The sequence below is a fragment of the Fringilla coelebs genome, assembly GCF_963513975.1.
Source record: "Fringilla coelebs genome assembly, chromosome: 3".
Lineage (NCBI taxonomy): Eukaryota > Metazoa > Chordata > Aves > Passeriformes > Fringillidae > Fringilla > Fringilla coelebs.
Genome location: NC_140030.1, coordinates 66,911,567 through 66,936,185, shown reverse-complemented (window position 1 = coordinate 66,936,185; position 24,619 = coordinate 66,911,567). Strand labels below are relative to the sequence as shown.

The window sequence follows — 24,619 nt, the reverse complement described above, 5'->3', positions numbered from 1 at the left end:
GACCAGCATTCCCATCCAACTTAGTGTCATCAGTGATCCCCTCATCTGGACCATGAATGAAGGTATTAAACAGAACTGGCCCAACACTGAGCCCTGAGCACTTGTGACCGAACACCGACTGGACATGACACCATTCTCCACCACCCTCTAGTCTGGCCATCCAAGTAGTTTTTAACCCAACAAAGAGTACACCTGTCCAACCCACGGGCAGCCAGTTTCTCCAGAAGGAAGCTGTGGGAAACAGTCAAAGGCTTTGCTCAAGTCCAGGCAGACACCATCCACAGCCTTGCCCCTCATGCCTGTCACCCAGTTTCCTAAACCAGGCTGGCTGGGCCTGACCCCTTGGCTCTCCTCTAAGTGATCACACTCAAGATAACCTGTTCCAGAACCTTCCTGGACAGCAAGGCCAGGCTAACAGGCCTGTAGATCCCCAGATCCTTCTTCTGGCCCTTCTTGTGGACGGACGCCACATTGGCCAGCCTCCGGTTGACCTTCCCGGGCAGCCAGGGCTGATGATAAATGACAGAGAGCAGTTGTGTCAGCTTTTCCACCAGCTTCCTCAGCACACTTGGGTGAATCCCATCCAGTCCCATAGAGTGCCTAAATGGCTCAGCATGTCACTAACTACTTCATCCTGGATTACAGGGGGTCTATTCTGCTTCCTGTCCCTGTCTTTCAGCTCAGGGGGCCGGTTACCCTGAGGTATACATGCACATTTATAATTTAAATTATTTTCCAAATTATCACTACACAGATATTGGCGTCATTATTTATTACATTGTCATAAAAAGTCTTGATAATACAGAAAAGACAGACTGGGTATCACACTTGCTACTGTTACAATAGCTCACGAGTATTAAGATAAATCTGAAACCAAGGCAGCTTTTAATATTCACTCCTAGATACCTCTCAAAAATATAGCTCTAACACCTAACAGTACTTAAACATTTGAAAATTTTGACAAAAAAGATCATTGGCTAGAGAAAGACACAAACCACTGATTTGAATTGCATACAAAACACTAAGACCAGCAGATTACTCAATGTATTCTTATGTATAGCAGTCCAGGACTGCATGATATACCTGCATATTTTACTATAGTAATGTATGTGTAGCAGTTTTCCACTTAATCAGATCCTGAATAATTTTAAAAAATAAAAATGTACCACTGTATCTCATTAAATATAATGATTACTATTACTTTCACATATATAGTCTACAACAATCATCTCAAAGAACAATCTGTCAAGAAATAGTTATTTAGCAAGAGAGAGTTATTCAAAAAGTCAGAAAGTACTACAGTCAAACACTGTCTAGAAAATACACTTTGACCTTGCAGATCCATGTACTACCAAACAAGATAACATATAATTTGTCCTATTGCGAGGGCAGTAACAGGTACAACATTTTAAAAATTGATGTTAGATCCTATTACAAATATCATAGTAGTTTAACAGGGTACAGCAAACTACTACTGCTGTTTGCTATTGCAGGTTTAAAACTTCCAGTGAAATGGTGACTAAACAACTGGCTGGAAGTTGAATTTCTCAACTTCCAAATCAGCTACCAATAATGTACATAAGTACAGATCAGCTTCCTTAAGTATTCACTTTGTTTACAGAACAATGTTCAGCTCCTTTAAACAACAGAAGCCAAATGTTTTCTCTGCAAGCTAACATGGAATCAGTCTCAGACTGATACAGTAAAAAGGAGCTCTGTTTTGAAAAAGACAAAAATCTATAGATTTCAGCAAAAGTTGGTTAAGTCTTTTTTGTATAAAGGTAGTTGTAGCAATTTTAAAGCACAAACCCATCCTTTTTTGTCTCAATTTGCATGAGTTTTTTTTATTTTAAAATTAAACAATGCCTGAACTAGTTTTCATGTAAACGGATAGGGAATAGGTAGGGAACAGTAACTACAATCCACTTTCTAACAACAACAACAGATAGGGGTCAAAGCACTTCTTAAATGTCAAAGTTGTTTACATAAATGTTCACAAATGCATTTCCCAAGTAGCTATAAAAAGTGCCAACAAATTTTCTGTAAAGGCTGTATTTGGTAGAGTTTTCTCAGAGCTGCCAGCGAGAGGCAATCGTCCATTGGAACGAGATGTAATCGAGCAGTACAAATGCAAACAGGATAAAAAACCAAAAAAACATGATTTAAAATTAAACAAGAAACAAGATTGGTTTTAATGATAAGTTTCTATATGCACAATTCACAGATGGCAAAGCATGCTATTAAATTAAGAGGTAAAAACATCAATTTAGACTAAAAAAGAAAAAAACGAAAAAGGCTACAGGCTTTCCTTGATTTTACTCACTTTGCTTTCTGACACAGGTTGTACTCCTTTAGTGTAAGACCTCTATTTCGCACTAACAACACAAAGATGACTAATCCAGTACTTTTTCTGGGTGGGATGGAAGAACACAAGGGTGGGAAACTCTTACAAATACTGGATTCTACAACTACACAAGATGCAGTGAAATGGGTGGTAACTGGTAATTCAGTATAGTTTTTCCAAAGGTTGCATATGTAAGCGTAAATCCAGGAAATAATGACGTATTTTTTAAGAACTTCATCAAAATTCAGAGATAAAACCTTTGTTTTCTGTTGCATGCCTCCAAGACCTGCTCACCTGTTACACATTTAATCCAGTTTAGTTACGAGTCAAATTTCAACATGTTATTACATACTATATCCAAGTATTAATAATTAACCAGGCTTTTCCTCTTTACAAGCATAGCTTCTTGGCCAAGAATAAGTGCAGGGGCATTCTATGCTCCTAGAACTGAGGTATACTTGGAATAAGAATGATGTCTCTTCTCAGACTCCTGATATTTTGTACAAACATTGCCAAGAGCAGCATTAACAAGTGTAATGTTCTAGAACTAGATGCTAAGTGAATTACATACTTATTTAATTTAGCTTATGAAAACATAAATAACCTTGGATGTTATCTAATAAAAGGACAATTTAACATTTTCAAAGAACATAACCAATCCTTGTCCAATCAACTATTGTCTGTCATCACCTATTTCTGACAGTAAGGCATTTTGCTAGGTCCAGAAAAACTCTCTTCATTCACACAGCATGATCTAAAATAGTTCCCTTAACTCTTGTCTGACAAGTAAAATCTCTTCAGTTGTTTCCAAATCACCAACCACTGGATAGAAGTGACAGAAGACCAACTGTAATCACCAGTCATTCCATCTCAACTTTGTTCACACACAAGCCCATTCTCTAATCCCCTCCCCACAAACTTCATAGTAGTGAGTGCAGTCTCCTGAGTCAATTTTACCTGTACCTCATTAACCTTTTACACCATTTGGGGTCATTTAGAATCAGACCACAGGTGCTGTTACCACTCTTCATGCAGCTGCTTTTACTCACTTGCTTTGATAAAGGCAGCAGAAAAAGCAGGGGACCTAGGCATAGGAAGAGGTCTTAAAGAAGATCTCAAATTAAAAGTCGGTCACATCTATCAATTTTTTCCCAGACTTTGCTGTAGTTTCTCTCTCAGTACTGATATCAGCTCCTTCCTTTGGACACAGTCCTTTAACACTCAACTAAGGGATGAGATTTAATCTACCCTTCTACTTCCCACACCACTTTGCATTGTACTAATGATGGAAAAAACTTCCTCTTCCAAACATGCTTCTGAAGAAAGTTTAATCACTGGTAGTTTTATCAACACAGTGACACAGGTATACCCTGTTTCTGCTTACACAGCTTTTTGAAGTAGTTACCAGCCAAGTCACTTGTTGAAGCACTAAGCAGGTCAAGGATTAGAAGTACCAACACTTTCATGGCATAGGCAAGATGGAGAAACCTAGATCCCAAATCCAGATGGCAGATGCGAGTTTACCTCTTCTGTCTGTACCAAATTGATACAACAATCTGTCCCCAGACTCATAGCAGCAGTCTTTCAGCTATGAGTCTGGGGACAGACAAGCTGAAAGACCCCACGTGATGTTCACAGGCACAGCATCACAAAAAGCTGCTATTGCTTTTTAAATATTTCAGCTGGCAGTCTCTAAACTCTAGTAATTCAAACATAATGAAATAAATGGATCTTGGGACAAAATTTTCCTTGTCTGCTCAAAGCAGAAGCAGAGGCTTCTTAAATAGTCTCATTCAAAATGACATTAAAAAATTGTTAAAATTAGCCTCAAGTGTGAGCAATCACAGCTATCCTTTAATTGCTACTTTAAGTATATTGTAACTCTAAGACAGTGTTTTTCACTTTATCTTACCTCAAGCCTCCTCAGGTTCCACTTCAGCACAATTTCTATTTTTGCATATCACCAAAGGACCGAGAAACTTACTATTTCACTGCTATCAAAATAGTAGTGACCATTTTATAGGTTTGCTCAAAATTAGCACCACAAATTAAATCCAAGATACAATTCCAAAAATTCAGTAGATGGCACTATTCCACAAAAATCAAGAGAGGAAACTATGTCCTTGCATAAACAAGGGGTACCATGGAGCTCAGACTCTTATTTGAAATATGCAAAAAACAATGCTCCCTCATTAGAGTGCCTTGCATTTTTTTCGTGTATTTCATAGAACGTGGAAAAATACATGCCAAATCATTAAAATAAATCATTGTTTTGTGGAAATAGTTGTAATTTTATTTAGCCATTTTGATGAGGCATTTCTGCTATTATACAGAGCTCCACTTCACACCACAAAAATAGCTGCATACCAGTGTTGCAAAAAGTAATATTTTTATTGTTTGTATTTACCAGAAATCCAATTTGACACATAATATTAAAAAGTTGACATTGTCCTTAGAAGTTGCTTATGCAACCTTAATTCACATCTCCTCAAATCCATGATGGTATTTTATTTTTAAAATACAATGCACTAGCTCATGATCAATTGCAAATGTTTTGATAATGATAACTTTTTTAGGGGTCAAAAAGATAACTGGTTGCTAACAAAACTTAAATTGCCAGATTTAAAAAATTGGCATTACAAGATGTGTCTTCAATATGATTAAGCTCTAAAGTGTAGCACTAAAAATAACCCTACCCATTCCATCTTAACTCTTCTCTTAAAATTTGTTGCAGGATCTAATTTGTTGCCAAATTAGATCCTGTAGTTTGCTTCTTTCTCAGTGTACTTGAGGACTTCAGATGGGTCCTTTCCTTAGCTCCAAGAAATGCACCATTGGGCAGTGCTCAGGAGTTCCCACAGGAGTAAAAATACAGAGCTACTGTTTTGCACAAGCTGTGAGTTTCAGAAAGCCAAGGGTTTTTCTTAGCACTGGGAAGGGGATAATTAAAACAGTGTTATAGGACTTCCAAGAACCCAAGGCCCAGTTTAGGACTACAAGAAGATGGAAAATAGAAAAACAGATTATCAACAGATAAAACACAGTCCAAGGTACTTCTCCTGTACATCTTTCCTGCAGTTTTTCCTAGCAGGTACTTTAACTACAAGATGGAGGAAGGTATTACCTTGCAACTATAGCCTCAGTGATATTTTTTTTTCTGAGACTTTAGAGAATGTCCCCATCTCTTATTCACTTTACTTCAGCGTTTGTCAGATTCCAAATGATGTCTGATATTTCAGGCAGTGCTTATCTGCCCTGCTATTACAAGAATGATTGGTTTACTAGCAGAACAAACAAATAATCTGAGTCTGAAGAGTTATTTCAATCAACTTTGAAGGAAATCTTCAGATAATACTTTGCCATAAATTTCATGAAAATATCAAGCTGAAAAGAGTGGAGAAAAGAAGATGGAAAGAGGGGGGAAAAGCCAGATTAGGCCCATATGCTATCCAAAGCATTACCTCAATATCCTAAAATACAGGCTCTGTGTAGTCACAGGAAGCACTTCAAGAGTTACAACATACATGTAACAGTACTACAAGATTGAGTCATACGGCAGCAAGTTCCACAGTGAAAATGTCTTTCCTCTAGATAAAAGTATCCAAAATTAGAGATGTGCATATATTACAATCCACTTCACATAACTGAAACCATTCCAGTTCCAAAGGAACTTAAAGTGCCATATAGAGCAAATTGTTGCTTCAAGCCCCTCAAAGACACAGAGGGGCTACTGATGCTGCTCAGAACTTTTAAGTTTCTTCCACAATCCTGCACCTTAACAGAAATATCTACCAATATTTCTGCATCACAAGACAGTCTTAATAAAAAATACAAGCACTGAAGGTTTTTAGTTAGATCTCTGATTGAAAAGGAGCAAGGAAAGATTCAGGACTTTGGGTTTGTAAAGAAACTTGAGTATTTATGTACACTTCCTGCATAATAAAGGAAAAGCTGCAGAAACAGTAGAGCTTTTCCTTTCCACAACACACTTCCATCTCCTTCACTACCACCCTGCTCCCCAAATGCCAAGAGAACACATTCACATTTCCAATGTTCCTCTCACTTTTTTTACCATGGTAAAGAGAAGGTAATGTAAAGAGCAAGTCTGCACTAAGATATGCTAGAAGAAAAATACAGCCAGATTCCTCAAAATTATTACCTACAAAGTGACTGTTAAAGTAAAAAACTAAGTTTCAACTCTTTTTTCAAGTAATTTGGATCTCACTAGAACCTTCAGCAACATATTTACACAAGAGCCACTTGCAAGAAAGTGAAATGGCTGCTGTTCAGTTAAAATATAAAACCTACCAATTATGGATATTCCAAAAGAGTAACCTTGATCATCACCACTAGTCACAATACTAGCCCACACAGAAAATTTAAAAAGAAAAAGAAAACCACTTGCTGTTTGAGGCAGACTATCACCACTAGTCCAGAGCTTTACTGAGGTTTTAATGTTAAAGCCTGTAGTTACAGATGTCAAACAGGCAGGGTTTCCTACCTTTTCTATGGAAGTTTCCAGCTGCGAAAAAGGACACTTCAGAAATGCCATAACATGAAAATATCCAAGCGCTCAGACAAAAGAAAAGCATTGCCTGGAACAGGACTCATCATCCAACCTCAAGATAGTTTCTAAGCAGTAAATCCAGATCATTAAAATTAATGTGGCATTGTAGCCCCATCAATTCAGACCCGCATTGAGTCAGAACCTCCATTTACGCAGTGTAGTTCAGTGTTCAATGTTTTGAGTGTCAGATAACTTTTGCTACTCAGCAATAGAGAAAACTAAATTAATTCATTTTGGAAGTTCACTTCTATAAGACTTTCCATCAAAAATATAAGAGGAAAACATGTAATTGTCAGCCAGCTACAACTCCCTAGAAGCTGTAAACTGTGGAAGTTTTATGTATGCTCTGCATGGTAAGGAATAAAAAACACATGAGGCTCAAATATAAGCTGGAACATCTGAGCTGGTACGAGTCAGACAAGTCACCTGGGTGCTCCTCAAACATTCACTAGGGAAAAAACAAAAACAAAATATGGGAGAAAACTACTGTTTCCAAGACTTCACTAGAAAAGTTTGAAGAGAACAAATACTACCTTTACCAGGTATTGTTTAAAGTTTACTACTTCTTTCAAATGTCAGCATAGCAGATTGGCAATGAAATAGGAACAAATAATCCCATTGTATATTTAGAGTGTCCAATAGCTCTGTATGAATTAAAAAAAAAAATTTAAAAAAAAATTAAAAAAAAAATCAAGAAGAGCATTAGACTTCCTGATAGTAAAGAACTCCACCAGAACAAAATTCAAGTCATATATGTATTAAGAGAAAAAGCTAAGGAACCTTTTCTGGCTAACTTCATGCTGATTTATTTTAGTTCTTTGAAGCATTACAAATCTGAACGTGTTTCACCTGCAAAGCATCCCTACTTCTTTTGTAACAAAGGACTATAAAAGTTCCCAATTGATACAATAGGGACTGCAACCTGAAGTCTGAATACTACTCATTTTTCCCTCACACACTCAGTCTGCTCAACTCTAAACTTGCTGAGGCACAGAAACAGTAGTCTTCAAATTCACTGTCAGGTACAAGACTTCAGAGTCAGGATAAAAACATTTCAACACAATCAAGCCTCACCCCTCCTCACAAACCACATCCATGCACAAACTCAATCCTCTCGAAGCAGAGAAAAAAGAGTTAAATAATTCACCCCAGATCACCAGAGATGTAGGATAGTTACATTCCTAGAAACTATTCATGGACAAGGGCTACAATTAATTCTACCAAAAAAAAGCACTATACTATGAAGCACACTTGAAAAATTAAGATAAGTACTTTTTAAGAATTATTTTCTGAGAAAAAGAAACCAGTCACATTGAGATGCCGAAAAATTTAAAGATGTGGTTTTAAAGGAAAAGTAGAAATTATTTCTATTACCCAACAATTTCTAATAAGAAAAAACAGCAACTATAAAAGAAACAATTTAATCTCCTTGAATAAAAATGAAGGAATAAATATTAATTAGTGGCCTGTTGCAAAAATCCAGGATGAAACCTATTTTACTAAAAACCACTGTGATAGACTGATACATGTATTCCAGTCAAACATCAAGAAAATTAGTACACTGAATGGCATTTATTAGTAGTCTTTAAAAAAAAAATAGACAGCCAGAGATCTAATATATCAAATAATAGCTGTGAGCAGCACTGAGCTACTAAGATACTTCAGGCTACTGAATATGTTAAAAAGTTCTTTTTAGGAGCTGAAAATCATATATTTATAGCAGTTCAGTATCATTCATGCAGAATTCACTTACACTGATCATCTTACATATTGTCCATTAAAGCACTAAGACAATGCAAACAAGTATGCAAAACTGAGTTTAATTTCATCATATGTGAACTTCCCCCAAATTAACTTCAGTTGTATAGTTTACAGTTATTGTCTGTACTACAGCAAATAAAGACAGGTAGAGAATCCTCTGGTATTCTGAAACTTTTAGGGTGGTATTTTTGTAGAATGACCTGTGTGAAAAAAGCTTTCAAACTACGCTTTTAAATATTTTACCTGTATTGTAATCAAAGCCTGCATAATTCAAGTTTGACATGAAATATGATTTCAGAAATATTTTGCAAGAATAGCCTCTTTGTATGAGCCTTTCTACAGCAAGTGAGATTACACTCCTAGAAATGCCAGTCCATTACTCGGTATATGAAAATAGCAAGCATTAGCAGTATCTTCTTTGTCAAATTGGTTACAATCACTCTGGCAGCACACTGTGACCGCCGAGAAATGGCACAGAGTAGCGTTTCTCCTTTAAAACTTACTCAAGGGCATTGTTTTCTGAACTTACCCAGGGCTGTGTTCGCATTGCAACACTAACTTCCGCTGCAGACAAAAAACTGAAGGCAGAGAACATCCTCAGATGGCAGCGTGATCATCACACTCCCGTCTGCACAACAGCTTCCTTGATAAACTCACCACTACCCCACTTCAACAGTCTTGGCATTTCACTTTTACCATAGCATCGATACATTTTCATCAACTCTTCAGGCATCTCAATTTTTACCTTTAGTAGCAAAGGTGTTTCCTTACTAACAAACCAGAAAAGCTAAGAAAATAAGTTGTGTCCAAAAAATGATAACAATATGAAGTACTGAGTTGAAATGAAGAGGTGCTTCTGGTCATACGCTATGATATAAAATTGCAGTTTTACCAAACCAAACTTCACTGTCAGCATTATTTGATGTGCTCCTTCTCTCACTGGGAATTACCGGCATAAAGAACAGATCATCAAAAATCAATAAAGTTGGCAATAAGTAACAAAAATGCCACTTCCTACTTACCTCTTTTTTTTTTTCTTAAATCCAGAACACCATTTATTTGATCTGGAAATTATTGGCAGAGCATTCATAAGGGAAAAAAATTTCTTTTAAACTGCCAGAGTTCAAATGTCATTTTTGTCCTTTGCTACTCAGGTAAGGAACAGGATTGTGCAAGTTAACTCCTGCTGCCCCTCCTCTAAAATATGTATAAATCAAATTTTCCCCCCCCTTTTTTTTTTTTTAACTACCCCTTGGCTATGAACATAACTGAGACTATATTCACAATACTTCCATGGACCAAGTCTGTAAGAAAACAGGTATAACAGTCACATCCTAGACAGCCATATATACTGAGGGTAATTGAAAAAAAAATGTGGACCTATACCTCTGTTTAGGGTTTTTTTTTTAAACTAAAGATAGAAAAGCACAAAAGTTTAAGAAAATGGTAGTATTCTTTGTCAGCTTGAACTCTTATTTCCTTTGACAAACAGCCCTTATGAAAACATGGGGACATAACTAACAAGCAATTACTAACATTGCTTTTGACATGTAGGCTACCTGATCTCTCTCCATCCCTCTTAGTAACTCACCAGGATTTTCAAAAAAGCTGTATTTTCTACCTTATTATTGTAAAGAATGAGGGGATATACACCATGCCACTTTTTTTTTTCTTTTTTTTTTTTTTTTTTGTGACTTTCCTTTTTATCTGACATTTAGGGGTGGCTGTGAAGGTAATCTTATTACATCAGTTTACTACACAGATTTGGAAGCATATAAAAGGGAACACCAGGCAAGATATTGTTTTGCAGCCCATTCTCCATATTAATAAGCATCACTAAAGCTTAGTAACTGTACCTCTAACATCAACATTACAAAGTCCAGTTAAGAATGTTTTTCAACTGTGAAGATGAACATCTGCTCTGTTTAACAAGGTAGTATGACTGGATAGAGCATATGCGAAAAAACTAAGACAAGCATGCTAAAACTATTAATTGAACATTAAGCGATCACAAAAAAAATTAGTATTCCATCTTTTTCCCTAATGAGCAAGTTGGAAAATGCAAATAGGTCCATCTGCTGCTACTGACTAGGAATCATTGTTACAAACTGGGAAAGAGGGAGGGCCTATAGTAGAAACTGTTATCAAAAACATTGGACACCAGCTGGATTACCTCTTTAGTTCGCTACTCTTGAAGAGCTACATTTATCATTATTATGTGAACCAAAAATCTAATAAGGTTACTTGTACACATGCAGAGTACAAGCCAGACAGCAGGTTCAAGAAGCTAAAAAATACAAACCTCTATTTAAATATGAATCACACAAAATAAAATAATAGCTCACTAAGCAGAAGTACAAACCTATTGCTTCATTTGGATCCGCATCCTCTCTTAATCCCCTGGCTTACAAAGTTCCAAAGTTAAACTCCTGTGGAGTTTACATGAGAATATAAAGCAGGAAATGACAATTAATTCTCGGAGAATCCATGAGAGACAGGTCAGAAAAGGGTGAGTTTGATCAATAGCCTTCTTGGTGGAGAACCCAGCCTCCACTCTTCACCAGCAATGCTTGAAAGAGCACTGAGTGGCTCAAGGAGGACAGGCTGAAGCCTTACTGTGAACTATTATTATGTCAATCACAGAAGAAAATTAAGCTTCATGTTTCCTAAACATAAAACAGGTTTTGTTAGTACCTTTTTAAGGTGTTTATAAAACAAAATCCTAGACATTTAGCAAAACTGGCAAATATAGTAGCCCTGAATTATTTCTATTAAGCTGTAAACTTCTCTGTACAACAGGAATCAAATAATTGATTTGGAAAACTGCAACACTTTGGACTGCCCTTTTTCAAGTATTACAAAATCTGCATCATTATTATTACAAGAACTTCTGGGTTTATGTTTTGAAGAAGCCATCTGGACACAATCCTGAGTCATGTAATCTAGCAGGGTCTGTTTGAGCAGGGGGGGATGCACTAAGTAACTGAAAAATAAAAAAAAAATCTCAAAATTCTCAAGTAAAAATCTGTAAGATTAGAACTACTCAATCTTAGCATGAAGAATACTAAGACAATGTATGGAAGACTATGCATGGAAGACTATGCATGGGCTACTCCTGATATGCAAAAACATTTTTTACTAATACAGAATTAAAATCAATCTTAATTCAGCAATTGATAGAGTTGCCTCAATACAAGCACCATCAATAACTAGATTTTTTGTTTAAGCAAAGCTTAGGGATTCAAAATACACTGAATCATTGCACAAAGCGAATAACTTCAAATAAGCAGCACACAGACCAAGGACATCATCCAGTTGTGCAGATCTTGACACAAAGCTAGTTTTAGAATTTCGTAAAAGGAGAGATTTTTAAGTGGAAGACAAAATTGGTTCTCATTTGCATCAGTCTTAAACTGAACATCATTGTTCCAGAACTAAACAACAGCCACAGAAAAAGTAATTTCATAAATGCATTGTAAAAATCCCAAGGAATCAGTATTCGGTATGAGTCCCCAGGGGCTGAGGGAACTGCTATACATTTTAGAAATTTACTAAATAAGGTATTATACCACTCTACCAGTCCTCTCTTCCAAAATATTTCTGTTTCAGCTGTTTCCAAGACCTTAATTATTTTAATGTGTCTAAATTCAGAGATACAAATACCACTGACAGAGATTTAAATTACGTCTTTAGACCTTCACCTGTATTCGCACTGAAAGTCAACAGTGGCGGTAACAGAGTGCTTCCTTTGATAAACATGAGCTGTACAATTACCAGTGCCTATGACAGGAGCGTTGACATGAATGGGGTCACGAAGTTATCAGGAATTCTACGAGGCTACACTTGACTGGCATTCAAGTACCAATTACAATACCACAACTGAAACTTACAGGTCAGCAAAACACGGGAACTCCAGAAGCTGCTGGCAGACAGCACAGAGGCAGTGGGTAAGCAATGTGGTTTTGCCTCAAAAGTAACACAAACCTATTCCTCCTATTACAAATTACTACATGTCAAAGAACTGCATCTCTGGGAAAGCAGAATCTTCTCTACTTAACGAGATGAACTTTGCAGGATCAAGAACCACAGTTTAAAAAAAAAAAATTGTTAAGTTTGATGGTGCGCTTTAAGATAGGCACATTGAGAGCAGGAAGAGGAAAGACCCAACAGATTAAAGATCTACCACAGTATTAATTCTCTCAAAACTATTAGGTACTCTAATATTTTTCAAAATGTAAAACCATTACCAGATAGCTAAGATCAAGGGCAAAGTGAACTGTTCCCAAAATCCAAGTCCTGCAGTTCTGTTTATCTTCATATTGAATGTAATAATTTGCAGGTTTTATTCTGTTTCTCACTGAGGTTCTACATAGATAAGCCAACTTAGTCACCTTAAATTTATTGTGTAAGAACACTTACCTTTGCCTTTTGAAACCTCTGTATAACAAAGGGACCTGGGCACTTAGAAGTCTAATGCAGTTACAAAATTTCTGTCAAACAAAGTTTTGTTAGGAAGGGTTTGCAACCTTGATTTGTGCCTTCATGCTTTCTTTATCACATCTCAAATCTTAAGCTGCTTCTACTCTTCCAGCTGTGACTTGACTAAAACTGCTCATGTCATCTCCTGCAGCAATAATGCTACTTCAGTTCTAAGAGCCATTCCACAGTGATCAAGAAAGAACAAATCTAGTAAAATGCCAAATTAAGATCTAAGTGAATTGAGCAATGTACCGCAAGTCTGAAAGCCTAAGCCTGGCTCCAGCCATCCAATTTCCTCTTACAGTTTAGCCTAACCTCATCAGGTCACACAATCCATATACCACCTCAGTGTTTCACAAATAGCAAAGTGATACAAGGAAACAAACTATGCTCCTGCTACAGTAACCTGCAGCCTTACAAACTTTGCTTGCTTTCCAAATATTTCTTTCCTCATGTTCACCATGACCCAGCAAGTTTGAAGCTGCAAGGCTATATCCATTAAGTTCCTGCTCTGTCAGTAAAATACCTAGAGGGAAGTTTTAATTGTAAATTTTTGTAGGTTATAGATTGAGTTTTAATACAGTTATACTTCAAGCATTCTTGAGCAAAAGGAATTACTACTAGAAGTTGCATTAGTAGATTCAAAGTATATGTAATAATGCTCCCTATGAAAAACCTGCTGCTTCCCCACAGCCATACTTGCTACAGAATGGCCTTACCCACAGTCCCTTCAGAGATAAACCTGCTCCATCATAGCTTTACCCATGGCTGCAGTCCTTCCAGGGGAGTACCGTGGCCATACACTTTCATAGTCTCATGTGGGATTATCTGTGGCCACACACTTTCAGATGCTCCAGCACAGATTTATCCACAGGCACCGATGTGTCAGTATCCACCTGCTGCAGCACAGACTCATCCCCGGGCCTCCATCCCTTCAGAGGTTCCTGCTGCTGCACTGACACAGGCACAGCCACTTCAGATTGTCCTGACTGACACAGACCCAGCTGCTCCCTCGTGGACCCCCCTTGGGTCAGGTCCCTTGGAGTGAAGTTCCCAGCGCAGTCCCAGCCAGCCCAGGCCGGCAGCACAGACACACAGCGAGTCCCTGGGCACGGCCAGCCCGGCACATCCCTGCTGCTGCTGCCATCACAGCGCTCCCAGGCACTGCACAGCCAGGTGATAAAGCAGCACAGCAGCAGGGAGAGCAAAACCAGCCACTAATGAGCACTGGACTCTCATGTACAGTCGGGCAAGCAAGGCTCCTGACAAGCACCTGCCAATTAATAGCTAATCAGCAATTACAGCTATACATTCAATCTAGCACATTCCAGTCAAATCCTGTCATTATCTCAAATCCTTTGAGCTGCACATTGGGTGTCATAAATGATTGTTGCAATTCAAACCCATCTAACAACTAGGCTCCACACAGACACTTGCTCACTGCCTCTGGTGAGATGGGGAAGAAAAATTGGAAAAGAGAGAAAATTCACAGTTTGAGATAGAGAATGTTTAATGGACAAAGCAAAACCCACCCTGCACACAAGCAAGGCAAAACAAGAAATTCATTCACTGTTTCTCGTGGGTGGGCAGGAGCTGCCTCCAGGAAAGCAGGGCTCCCTCATGTGTAACAGTGACTTGGGAAGACTAATGCCACCATTTCAAACACCTTTTCCAGCTTTATATCCTGAGAATGACACCATATAGCACAGAATATCCCTTGGGTCAGCTGTCCTGGGCTGTGTCCCTTCCCAGCTACTTGTGCACACCCAGGCTGCTCATTGGTAGGGTGGGGTGGGAGGCAGAAAAGGCCTTGGCTCTGAATAAACCCTGCTCAGCAATAAGGAAAACATCCCCACATTATCACAACTGTTTCCAGCACAAATCGAAAACACAGCCTGATACCAGCTACTGTGAAGAAAACTAACTTTGCTCCAGCCAAAACCAGCACACTAAGTTTCCCAACAAGTAAAACCACAGATTTAAAAACAACACCATCCTATTTATTATAAAGAATTCAGTCAAAGCTTTCGCTGTGTAGGACTCAGTTGTTTTAATTCCATGCACTTTAAGGAGTTACATGCCTCACCATGCCATTTTGGCCCGATTTCATTTCAAAATACCCAAAAGTAGCTGTTTTTCTTCATTTAGAGGATGGGAATTTTTCACTAAGATAACAACAGCCACGTGAACAAAGTGCTGGATGATATGACAAGAAATGCAGTAGTGTTAAAAGAAACGGAAATGTGACAAAATTAACATATGGTTTAAGCAAAGTAGTTTTCTTGTTTGAACTACTCTGTGTGAACTGAGTGGCAAGGTAGATAATAAACATTTTCGTAATAATAAATAATCTGTGTGTCTCTGACATGACATTACAGCAATATTTTTAATAGCTTTACAAAGTACTCTTCCCCAAACAGGCATATTTATTCAAAGTCCAGAACACCAGTGACAAGGGCTGAGACCATTTTCTTCAGTGTACAAATGCCAAAAGACCCTTACCATCCACGAAAGAGTAGTTCAGTTCAAATCTGGTGTGTTCACAGAATCAACAGAATTACAGAGCAATTTAGGTCAGAAAGGATCACCCAGCTTCATCTGGTTCACTTGAAGATGTGCCAACATCAGTTGCATGCTCTGTTTAAAAAACTGAAATCTTAGCATACTCTAAACAACTCCAGCCCCTGTCCTACTGCCAGTGTAGAGCTACTATAGAGAAGAGCAAGTATAGAACTACTTCAATTAAAAATACCCCAAAAGCAAAAACCCCAACACACAAATATCCTAAGCTGATATTTCCATAAGGAACAAAACCAGTTGGACTGCCTTGCAAAGTCTGAATGATCCAAAGGAGAAATCAGTTTAATGGTTATAATCACATCACAACTTGGAAATGCTATTTTGCTAGAGCTTCAGAGAATTTACCAAATTGCTTGAATTTTGTAGCATACATCTACGGCAAAGCTATCCAGATTCTGCAACAAGCCCTTCATTAGAAACTGACTGCATGGAACCACATACCCAGGGTTTTGAGCTATTTTGATTTTAAAAAGTGAGTTCTCAAAAAGACTGGAGAATGGAAATCACAGAAAGTCACAGAAAAAAAACTTTATACACTCCAAACACATAAAAACTTTAGCCATTTGTTTGCATAAGCCATCTTTCAGTGCTGAAAAGACTGTGGGGAAATTAACAGATACTGACATTCAGGATGACTGGAAACTTCAGGTTTTTAATGATGGAATGATGAACAATCTAATTTTTCTCCTTCCTGTGAACTTGGTTTGCAAGAGAGGAAAAAAAGCCAAACTTTAATTAAATAACCTATTCTGCTTGGGAATAAAGAGTCAGAGGCACAATTTGGTCTGTGTGGAGGGTACAACACTTACTCTTACAGGTATTCCCTTCATTTTCAATTATTTCTAGTGAAAATGGCCATCCTTTCTAGAACTCCCTCTATAGAGAGCAAGCCTGAACTTCATGCTTCAAATGCATATCTTTAAGGCACAAAGCACCAGCAGATATTGTATTTATGTTGGGAGAATATCACAAAACATCTAATTTGATATACTGTCCTAGTTTCACTATAGAAAAATTAAAGTGTAGAAATATGAAGAAACTTGTTTAAGATGGAGCAGTTAAACAGTGGGGACCAGGAGAATTCCTTCAATATTTCTGCTTTAGCTTTGAAGATTATTCTACCTTATAAAAGCAAATAAAAAAGCTCAGCTGACTATTATCATTAATTGTACAGGGCCCTGGACTTAAAACTTCTGAGGAAGCACCATCCTAAAGGTAAAAAAAATCCTAAAAAGCTCATTACATCTTCCTCTAGCCTCTTCAGAGTTTACACACCCCCTGCTCAGATCACATTAGGCTTCCAGAGGGCCTTCTAAATAGAAGAGCAAAAGCAATGAAGAGCACAGAAGCAGGGCTATTACTTATGACACTGAGCACTGTCAGGACGTCACAGGGTAAAGTCTAACCGATTACACCAAGTTAAACCTTGAGTAGCTAAACTGAACTCTAACTCATTAGAAGGTTTTGATATCTGCTGGGAAAACAAAGCACAGCCATTTATGCACAAAACTTTCTAAAGACCAAGGACTGTATGTCCTACTGTAATGGTTCAGGTATGCACAGAAAAGAAGCAAAGCACACATGAATTTTTAACTACTTGCTATCTCACATGAAAGCCACCCTGGAAACAGCAGCTAAATCCCTCCAGTTATGGAGAAAACCAAAGATATTGATCTGAAATGACAAAAGAGGCCACCAGCAGCTTATACTGACCATAGCAGCTTGAAATGAATAGTGAGCACAAGTGTTCCCTGTGGAGATCACATGCAGAAAAATCCAGCACAGAACAGAGGGAGCCTGAGGCAGAACTGCCACACAAGAAGCAGGCCACCAGCCAAGACTCACACCTCAAACAGCTGGAACAACCACACCACAAACTCAGAGGAAGAACTGGACCAGTATGTCCAGGTAAGTGCCACTACTTGTGAGGAATCACTTGAGATTTTGTGTCACTCAGCACAGTGCTTCTGCCCACGTGTCTACCTCACCCCTCAATTTCGCTTGCAACAGTGAAAACAAAATCCAACAGCTTAAGTGTTTTTAACAGATCCTAGTGTCAGGAAGAGGGTCACATCAGGCTGCTCAAGGTTTCTACTCTACTAAGCTACTCACTTTGTAACTTTTCCTCATACACAGTAAAGTAACCAAGCTGATGTTCATAGGTGAGAACAGAACTTTCGTTATTAATAGCTAAAACTGTTCTTTTTGGGGTGGGGGAATACTTCTCTAATTAAGGATCTGTCTGCCTCCAAAAAATGTTGGTTTTAAATCTCCTAGCTAAATAAGAGTTAGAAATGTTTCTTAGTGACTAATCAAGTTTTTTAAAATGAATTCAAGGGATATACTGCTCAAGTTAAACCAGTGAATAATCCCAAACTAACTTTCATGACTCATAAGGTTAAAGTTTTACACTTTAAAAGCAGTCTCTTTCTAGTATTTTTATGAACTTCTCTCCCACTTAAAACTGCAGGATCTATAATAACCAACTGCTGCTTATGGGCATAGAAAGGAAAAGTTGCCCCTCTGGCACACTATGTTACCAACTACATCCATCAAGCCTAGAAGCAAAAAATATTAACATGGTAGTGATTCTACTTCTAATCCCATTAGTGCAACACGACACCTCTAATTTAGGCACTTCCATTTTTACAATTACTTTGTGGATTTAGAGAATTCAATACAGTGTTGATGTTCAGTATATTTATCCATTAAGATAAAGAAAGACAACATCATTTAACTGGCAGTATATTTGTAACCACAGATTTTGGTTCTTCAGAAAAAGCTTCAGTTCTATTTTTACAAATAATTTTAACAGTAGTGCAAACATTTAGTACTTGTGCATAAGTCACTCTGTTCTTCCAGTAGTGGTTACAGAGGAATCATAAAGAAGAATAAGGTAAGAGTGTGATTTAGAAAACTCCTCACATTGACCTGTTCTGGTTCAGAATTTAAAATACCCAATTTGAAGACTGATCAAATACAGAGAACCTCTGTAAAGGTCTGATAAAGAGTCCAAAGACAAATCAGGATTGTAACATTATTTTCCTCACATATTAATGAAATCTCAAACAGGTTCTCACTCCTTGATTTAAGACTATTTTACCTTTAATACCCTTTCCAAAAAAACCCCAAACTTGTTTCCCCGTTCCTCAGATTACTTGCAAAAGAAAGCGTAAAAAGATGTACCTATAGTTGAAGACACAAGGAAAACAATAATACCCACCTCCCATTTTATAGTAGGCAATGAAAGAAACATTATCATTCCTTCATTTCTATACTCTCACAACATGAACACAGAAGAAAATTAGGACTGCCTTCCATTGCACTTTTATGATCATTCAAGCACTAACACTTTACTGACGCTCAGTCTTTCTAGTCCACACCTCATTCCAATTAAAAACACTTTTGCAGCTTTAAAGAGTAAGTGGATCCCACTTTAATGAACCCTTGCACGTAATTTATTATTCATAAAAACCTTAGTGGGCAAAGCATCCTGAGGGTTGGCTCCATCTTTGAACCATAGAATGAAATAAGTACTTCTTGCAAGCCTCACTCTGACCCGTTCTTCTCAAACCAGCAGAAAGCAAGAGGCTGCTTTTACATTGGGAATATGTCTGAGTCTATTCCTTCTGCCTGCATTCCTCCATCACAATGAGGAGGTAATCCCCAGAGATGCAAATCCTGCAGCGCTGTCTGGTTACAGGGCTACTCGATCAGCTGAGGGCTTTTAACCAGTTCTTCCAAGAATCAAGAGCTGTATCAAAGTACTAGGAAGCATATTCTTCTTCATCAAGTAAGAGGAGCACTAACATTTCAGCCTCTGCATGAAACTTCCTCCATTCCTTTAGAAAACACATTTTCTGTCATTTTCTCACAGTAATGCTTTCTTCCCAAACAATCTTGCAATACCTCTCTCAATTATTTGGAAAGCAACTCCTACTCCAAGAATTCACAGGTGTGTGTAGACATGGATGAGTGGCCAGAAACAGTTTTTGTTGAGTCATCATTACCCAAACTGCAACATCATGTTGCCCAAAATTACAGGTGAGTAAGCTCTAAACAGGTACATTTTGATGTCTTCTTTGCCTCCAAACCAATTTCTAACTTCCATGTCTCTTTTTGCTTTCTCATCTATTCTACCAATATGAGAGTAATGAACACCACCCACACACAATTCACTCTTCATTTAAGTCAACTCTATAACCTCTTAAAAAGTAAAATTTATTAAATTAAGTGTAGTTTCAAATATGGGATTAAGAACATTGCATTATTACCCCTATTCCTCATGCTCTGAGTTAAGAAATCTCGAGAGGTCTAATAGAAATCTAGTTTTTCAGCTCCAGTTTTTCAACTTTTAAAAGTCAACCCTCATATGGCAATTACCCTTATAGACAGGGTAGTGATATACCAGAAAGAAACAAAAAAGGTCCACTTGAAGACCAATATAAACAGGAAAGGAAATTGTTAGATTTACCTACAATTTAAAGAGGATTAAGTCAATTTCTCTAGCAAGATGGCCTAAGCCTTCCCCATGATGTTTAGAGTCCAGTCAATTTCAGGACAACAAAGAATTCAATTCATTCTCTTATGCTGACAAGTAAAGGTTCTGGCAACAGCAGTGTAGATTAAAGACTCTACAGGACACCGTCTTTTAAAAATAAAAGTTTAAACACATATGTTGTTACATGGCTTGGATAGTAGCATATGGCTGTGGTACCATATGGCTATAAACATATGGGTAGTTCACTTTTTAGTGAACAAAAAGAAGCAGGGTTACTAGTGCTTTACTTCACAAATTCATTCCACTTCTCTCTGTCACTTGGAAGCTTTTAGCAAGATGCAATCCCTGTACCTTTTACTACCCCCCCTTGAAACCCTCATTTGATAACACAGAAGTAGTAGCAGGTCACTAGAGCATTACAAAGTTTATCTTAAGAACAAGCCCACCACCCAAAAAAAGCCCAACCAAAAACCCTACAAAATAAACCAACCAAACAAACACCACCTCACCAAGCAGCACAGAATGTTTCAACCCCAGAGGATAGAGCAGAACAACAAAACAGAGCTCAGCCCACGTCTCTCTTTAGATTTGCAGTCAGCTGCTGTAAATTGTCAGGACACTAGTAACCTTCTACACAATTTATCTATTACCTTGAGATAATGGCAACTGAACAGCCGTACCTCACATGATTTACACAACTTAAACTGACACAAAGAACAACCAGAACAACCAAGCCACCCACCAACAGCAAAGACAGCCTGCTGTTTTACTCCCCTCCTGCATACCTGGTTCCCACCAGACTTCTGAATGGTTCCAGCAGCTGAATCAAGACATCACCTGTGTGAGGTGCACTAAATCCACTTCAGAGTACAAAAGGATACAGCCTTAGTGCTCCAGTCTGAGTCCCAATGGCCAGTATTTTCTGAACAGGATCAAATGCCAAGGCTGAAGGTTGATAGGGGAAACCGTGGCGTACAGTCTAACAAGTCAGAGCAGCGCAGTAACAATGGGTCAAGCAGGATACCAAAAACAAACAGAATCAAGACTGTATGTTAGAGAAGAGGACTCAATGTTAATCACAATATAAAAAGGAACAACAAAGCAATTTAATCACCGACTGAGAAAATCACCTGCCTTACACAAACCATTTACAAAAGATTTTTAATCATAATTACTCATTCATCTTCAAGCATCAAGAGACAGTCAGACTGAAACTTAATTTGAATCTTACATTTCTTCTGTATAAAGACTGTATCAACTCAGCATTTCATTTTTTAATCGACCTGAGTAATTCCCTGAGTAATCTTATTTTCAGCTCTAACAAAGACATTAAACTATTAAAATCTGAGATGTTCCTAGCAAGTTTGGCAACAAAGCCAGACTTATCATCAGAACTATTATACACTACTAGACTTGCTTTTCTGAGGATCACTTCAATTTCAATCCAACAGACCCAACATGACAGTGCAACCTCTCTCAGCTCAGTAAAGAAAAAAAAATAGCAACTTGAGCTCAACAGAAAAAATTTCTCATCCTCTACTTCCCTCAAAGAGAACAGGCAGCCCCAGAATTGACGAAACAAAAAATACTTCATTGAACAAAGGCAAACCCCCTCAAACATGGGATTCTTCGTTAATATGGAGCTGTTGGCACATTTAGCTTTTTTGGTTAGCCAAGACTAATTTGGTAGTCGACCAAGCAATAACTCCATTAAACTTCTCAGGCTGCAATTAATCAGAACTGAAAACACAATAAAAGTGTCACCTACTTCCACTCTAAATGCATGCATCCTAAGCCATACAAATGCCAGCTTTTCCATTTCTAAGGCTTTAGTTTAAAGCAGAGGTATTTCATGACCTCATAAACACACGGCAAGCTTCTGATATACTCCTTGTACTTCACTGAAGTTGCAGACAAATCCCACAACTTTCTGTATTTCACAACTGAATAAAGTCTAACTGGCAACAGCTCTGCTCTTCTCCACATTCTTTGTGACCAACTCCTGAAAGCAGCAGAAATGCCTGCAATACACAAAAAAACCGAGGAGAGTCCACAAACAAGCTCATCCATGTCAAGTCAGGCCATGAGCGCATCACAAAGATAAAAATGAGTATTGATATTCCAATCAGCTTTTATTCCTCTTGATACAGCTGGTGGTTAATTCGCTGCATCATTTTCTGAAGCGTGCAGACACAAAATGCAGTTATAGTATCACACACAGGCAAATAAATAAACGGGAACTTCGTTTCTAGATAGAATTTGCAATAGCAGCATCACCAACTTGGCAACACACTGCTGTGAAACCACCACAAACATCGAAAGCCTTTTTCAGGCATAAAGGAACAGGACAAATGATTTCCAAATAATGCAGAGGGACAGATTTCCCGTCCTTCGGGCCCATTAGCAGAGGCTTCTACTCAAACGCCGCGATAATCAGATCTGCACTACAGCTAAGTACCACTCCTTCCCCCATCCATCCAACTCTTTCTACGAAGCCCTAGTGAACACTGTCAGGATTACTCGCATGAAAGAACCTGGACGACGACAAACCCCGAAACTCTCCAAGAAAGATGACTAAAGAAATACCGCAAGACCTGTACAGCTACACCCACCGCTTTCTTCCCGTCTTCGCCCCCGAAATAATCAATCCAAACAAGTAAACAGGAGCGGCGGGCAGGCTCGGCGAGGTCGGTACGGAGGAGCAAAGCCCGCAGCGCCCATCGCGGCGGCGCGCCCCCTTCCCCGGCCGCCCGCCGGCTCGGGGCTGCAGCACTCATTCACCTTGCAGAGCTGGAAGTGCTCGGACTGGAGCGTCTCCTGGATTTCGGTCTCCCGGTTCCCCGCCTGCTGCTGCTGCGCGGCGGACGACGCCGAGGCGACGGCAGAGACCGCCGTCAGGCCGTCCAGCACCTTCCTGATGTTAAATTTCCTCATGGTCCTCGGCGGCGGCGCTCCCGCTCCCCCGGCCTCGCCGCCGCCGCGCTGTCACCGCCGCGCCGCCCGCCCCGCAGGCGGCAGACGAGCCCCCGCCGGGGAGGGCGGTGCAGGGGCGGCCCGCGGTCGGGGGCGCCGCGCTCCTCCTCGTCCGCGGGGAGGGCGGCGAGGCGTCAGTCCGGCAGCGCAGGGGCGCTTCTCATCGGGGCCCGCGGGCTCGGAGACGGAGACTGGAGCCAAGCAAACAGGAGTCGGTCAGCCCACCGAGCGCCGCCACCGCCGGTCCCACGCTCGCCGCCCGCGGCCGCCCCGCGCCCTGCCCGCCGGGGAACGCGGCTCGCCCCGGGCCCAGCCGGCCCCGCCCCGGCCGCCCCTCCCGCCGCCGGGGCTGTGCGGGCTGCCTCGCCTCGCTTCTCCGCCCCGCGGAGCCTCCGCGCCCCCCGCACAGCCCCCTCACAGCGCGGCGGCCGCCGCTGTCACCCGTCCGCGTGCGTGCGCGCGTGTGCCGGTCCCCTCCCGCCGCCGCAGCCTCTCCCCCCGCGGCGGCAGCAGCCGCCCGCCCCGCGGCTCGGCTCGGCTCGGCTCAGCACCCTCCGCCTCCTCCTCAGAGCTGCGTGTGCCGCCAGCCAGTCACCAGCGGGGCTTCTCCCGGCTGCTGCCAGCGCCTGCCGCCGCCCGCCCCCACAACCATCCTCCTCCTCCTCCTCCTTCTCCTCCTCCTCCTGCCGCGGAGGGAGCCTCCCCCGCCTCTCGGTCGCTCCCCCTTGCCTGACAACGCGGAGCGCAGCGCCCCGGGGAGGAGGAGCGGCGGCGGCGGCGATACCGCGGCGCCCGGCCCGGTAGCGGCGGGGCGGCCGCTCATGCGCGCTGAGAGCGGCGGCGCCCGGATGTGGCGGAGCCGCTCCCCCCGCGCCGTGCGGAGGCCGGGGCAGCGTGCGGGGCGCGGCGGGCCGGCCGGGCCGGGCGCTGTGCTCCGGCGGGGCGGAGGCGGCGGCAGGTAACAGGTGGTGGCGGCCAGAGGCTGCCGCAGACAGCGCTGTCAGCGCCGTCCCTGCCCCCGGCGCGGCGCTGGAGGCGCTCGACGGCTGCGGCGGAGTCGGGCCCCGCGCGTGGCTTCCCGCGGGACATCCCCCGCGGCGGCGCCTCGTCCCGGGCGGCGGGGCTGGTGCGGTCCGCGGCCGGAGCTGCGCCGGCGGGTTCCGGGCGGGGCCGTGCTGGGCGCCGGAGCCGGGACAGCGCGGAGCGGCGGTGCGGCTGCGGGCAAGCCCGGAGGAGGGGTGCGATCCCCCCGTAGCACTCACCCCGAGCGCCCTGCTGGTTCTGCGGCCCCGGCCCGGGAGCGCTCACTGTGCGGCTGGACGGAGGGCTGCGGCCGAGCTGCCCAACACCGCCCGGCGGAGTCACGGCCAGCTCTGCCGTCGCAAGGCGAGCGCCGGGGTTACGAAGGTGCTTC

General features: G+C 41.0%; 1 protein-coding gene across 1 annotated transcript in view; it reads right to left on the bottom strand.

Annotated features, from left to right (window-relative positions):
• The window catches only part of STXBP5 (syntaxin binding protein 5), a 101,822-nt gene extending 78,432 nt beyond the window's left edge, over positions 1–23,390 (bottom strand). The window contains exons 1-2 of the mRNA XM_084202121.1: positions 23,014–23,390; positions 21,114–21,211 (exon numbers count right to left, since the gene is read on the bottom strand). Of these exons, the coding sequence (XP_084058247.1) occupies positions 21,114–21,211; positions 23,014–23,166 (251 nt within the window). The 5' untranslated portion in view covers positions 23,167–23,390. The remainder of the gene's footprint in view (positions 1–21,113; positions 21,212–23,013) is intronic.
• Between the last annotated feature and the right edge of the window lie 1,229 nt (positions 23,391–24,619).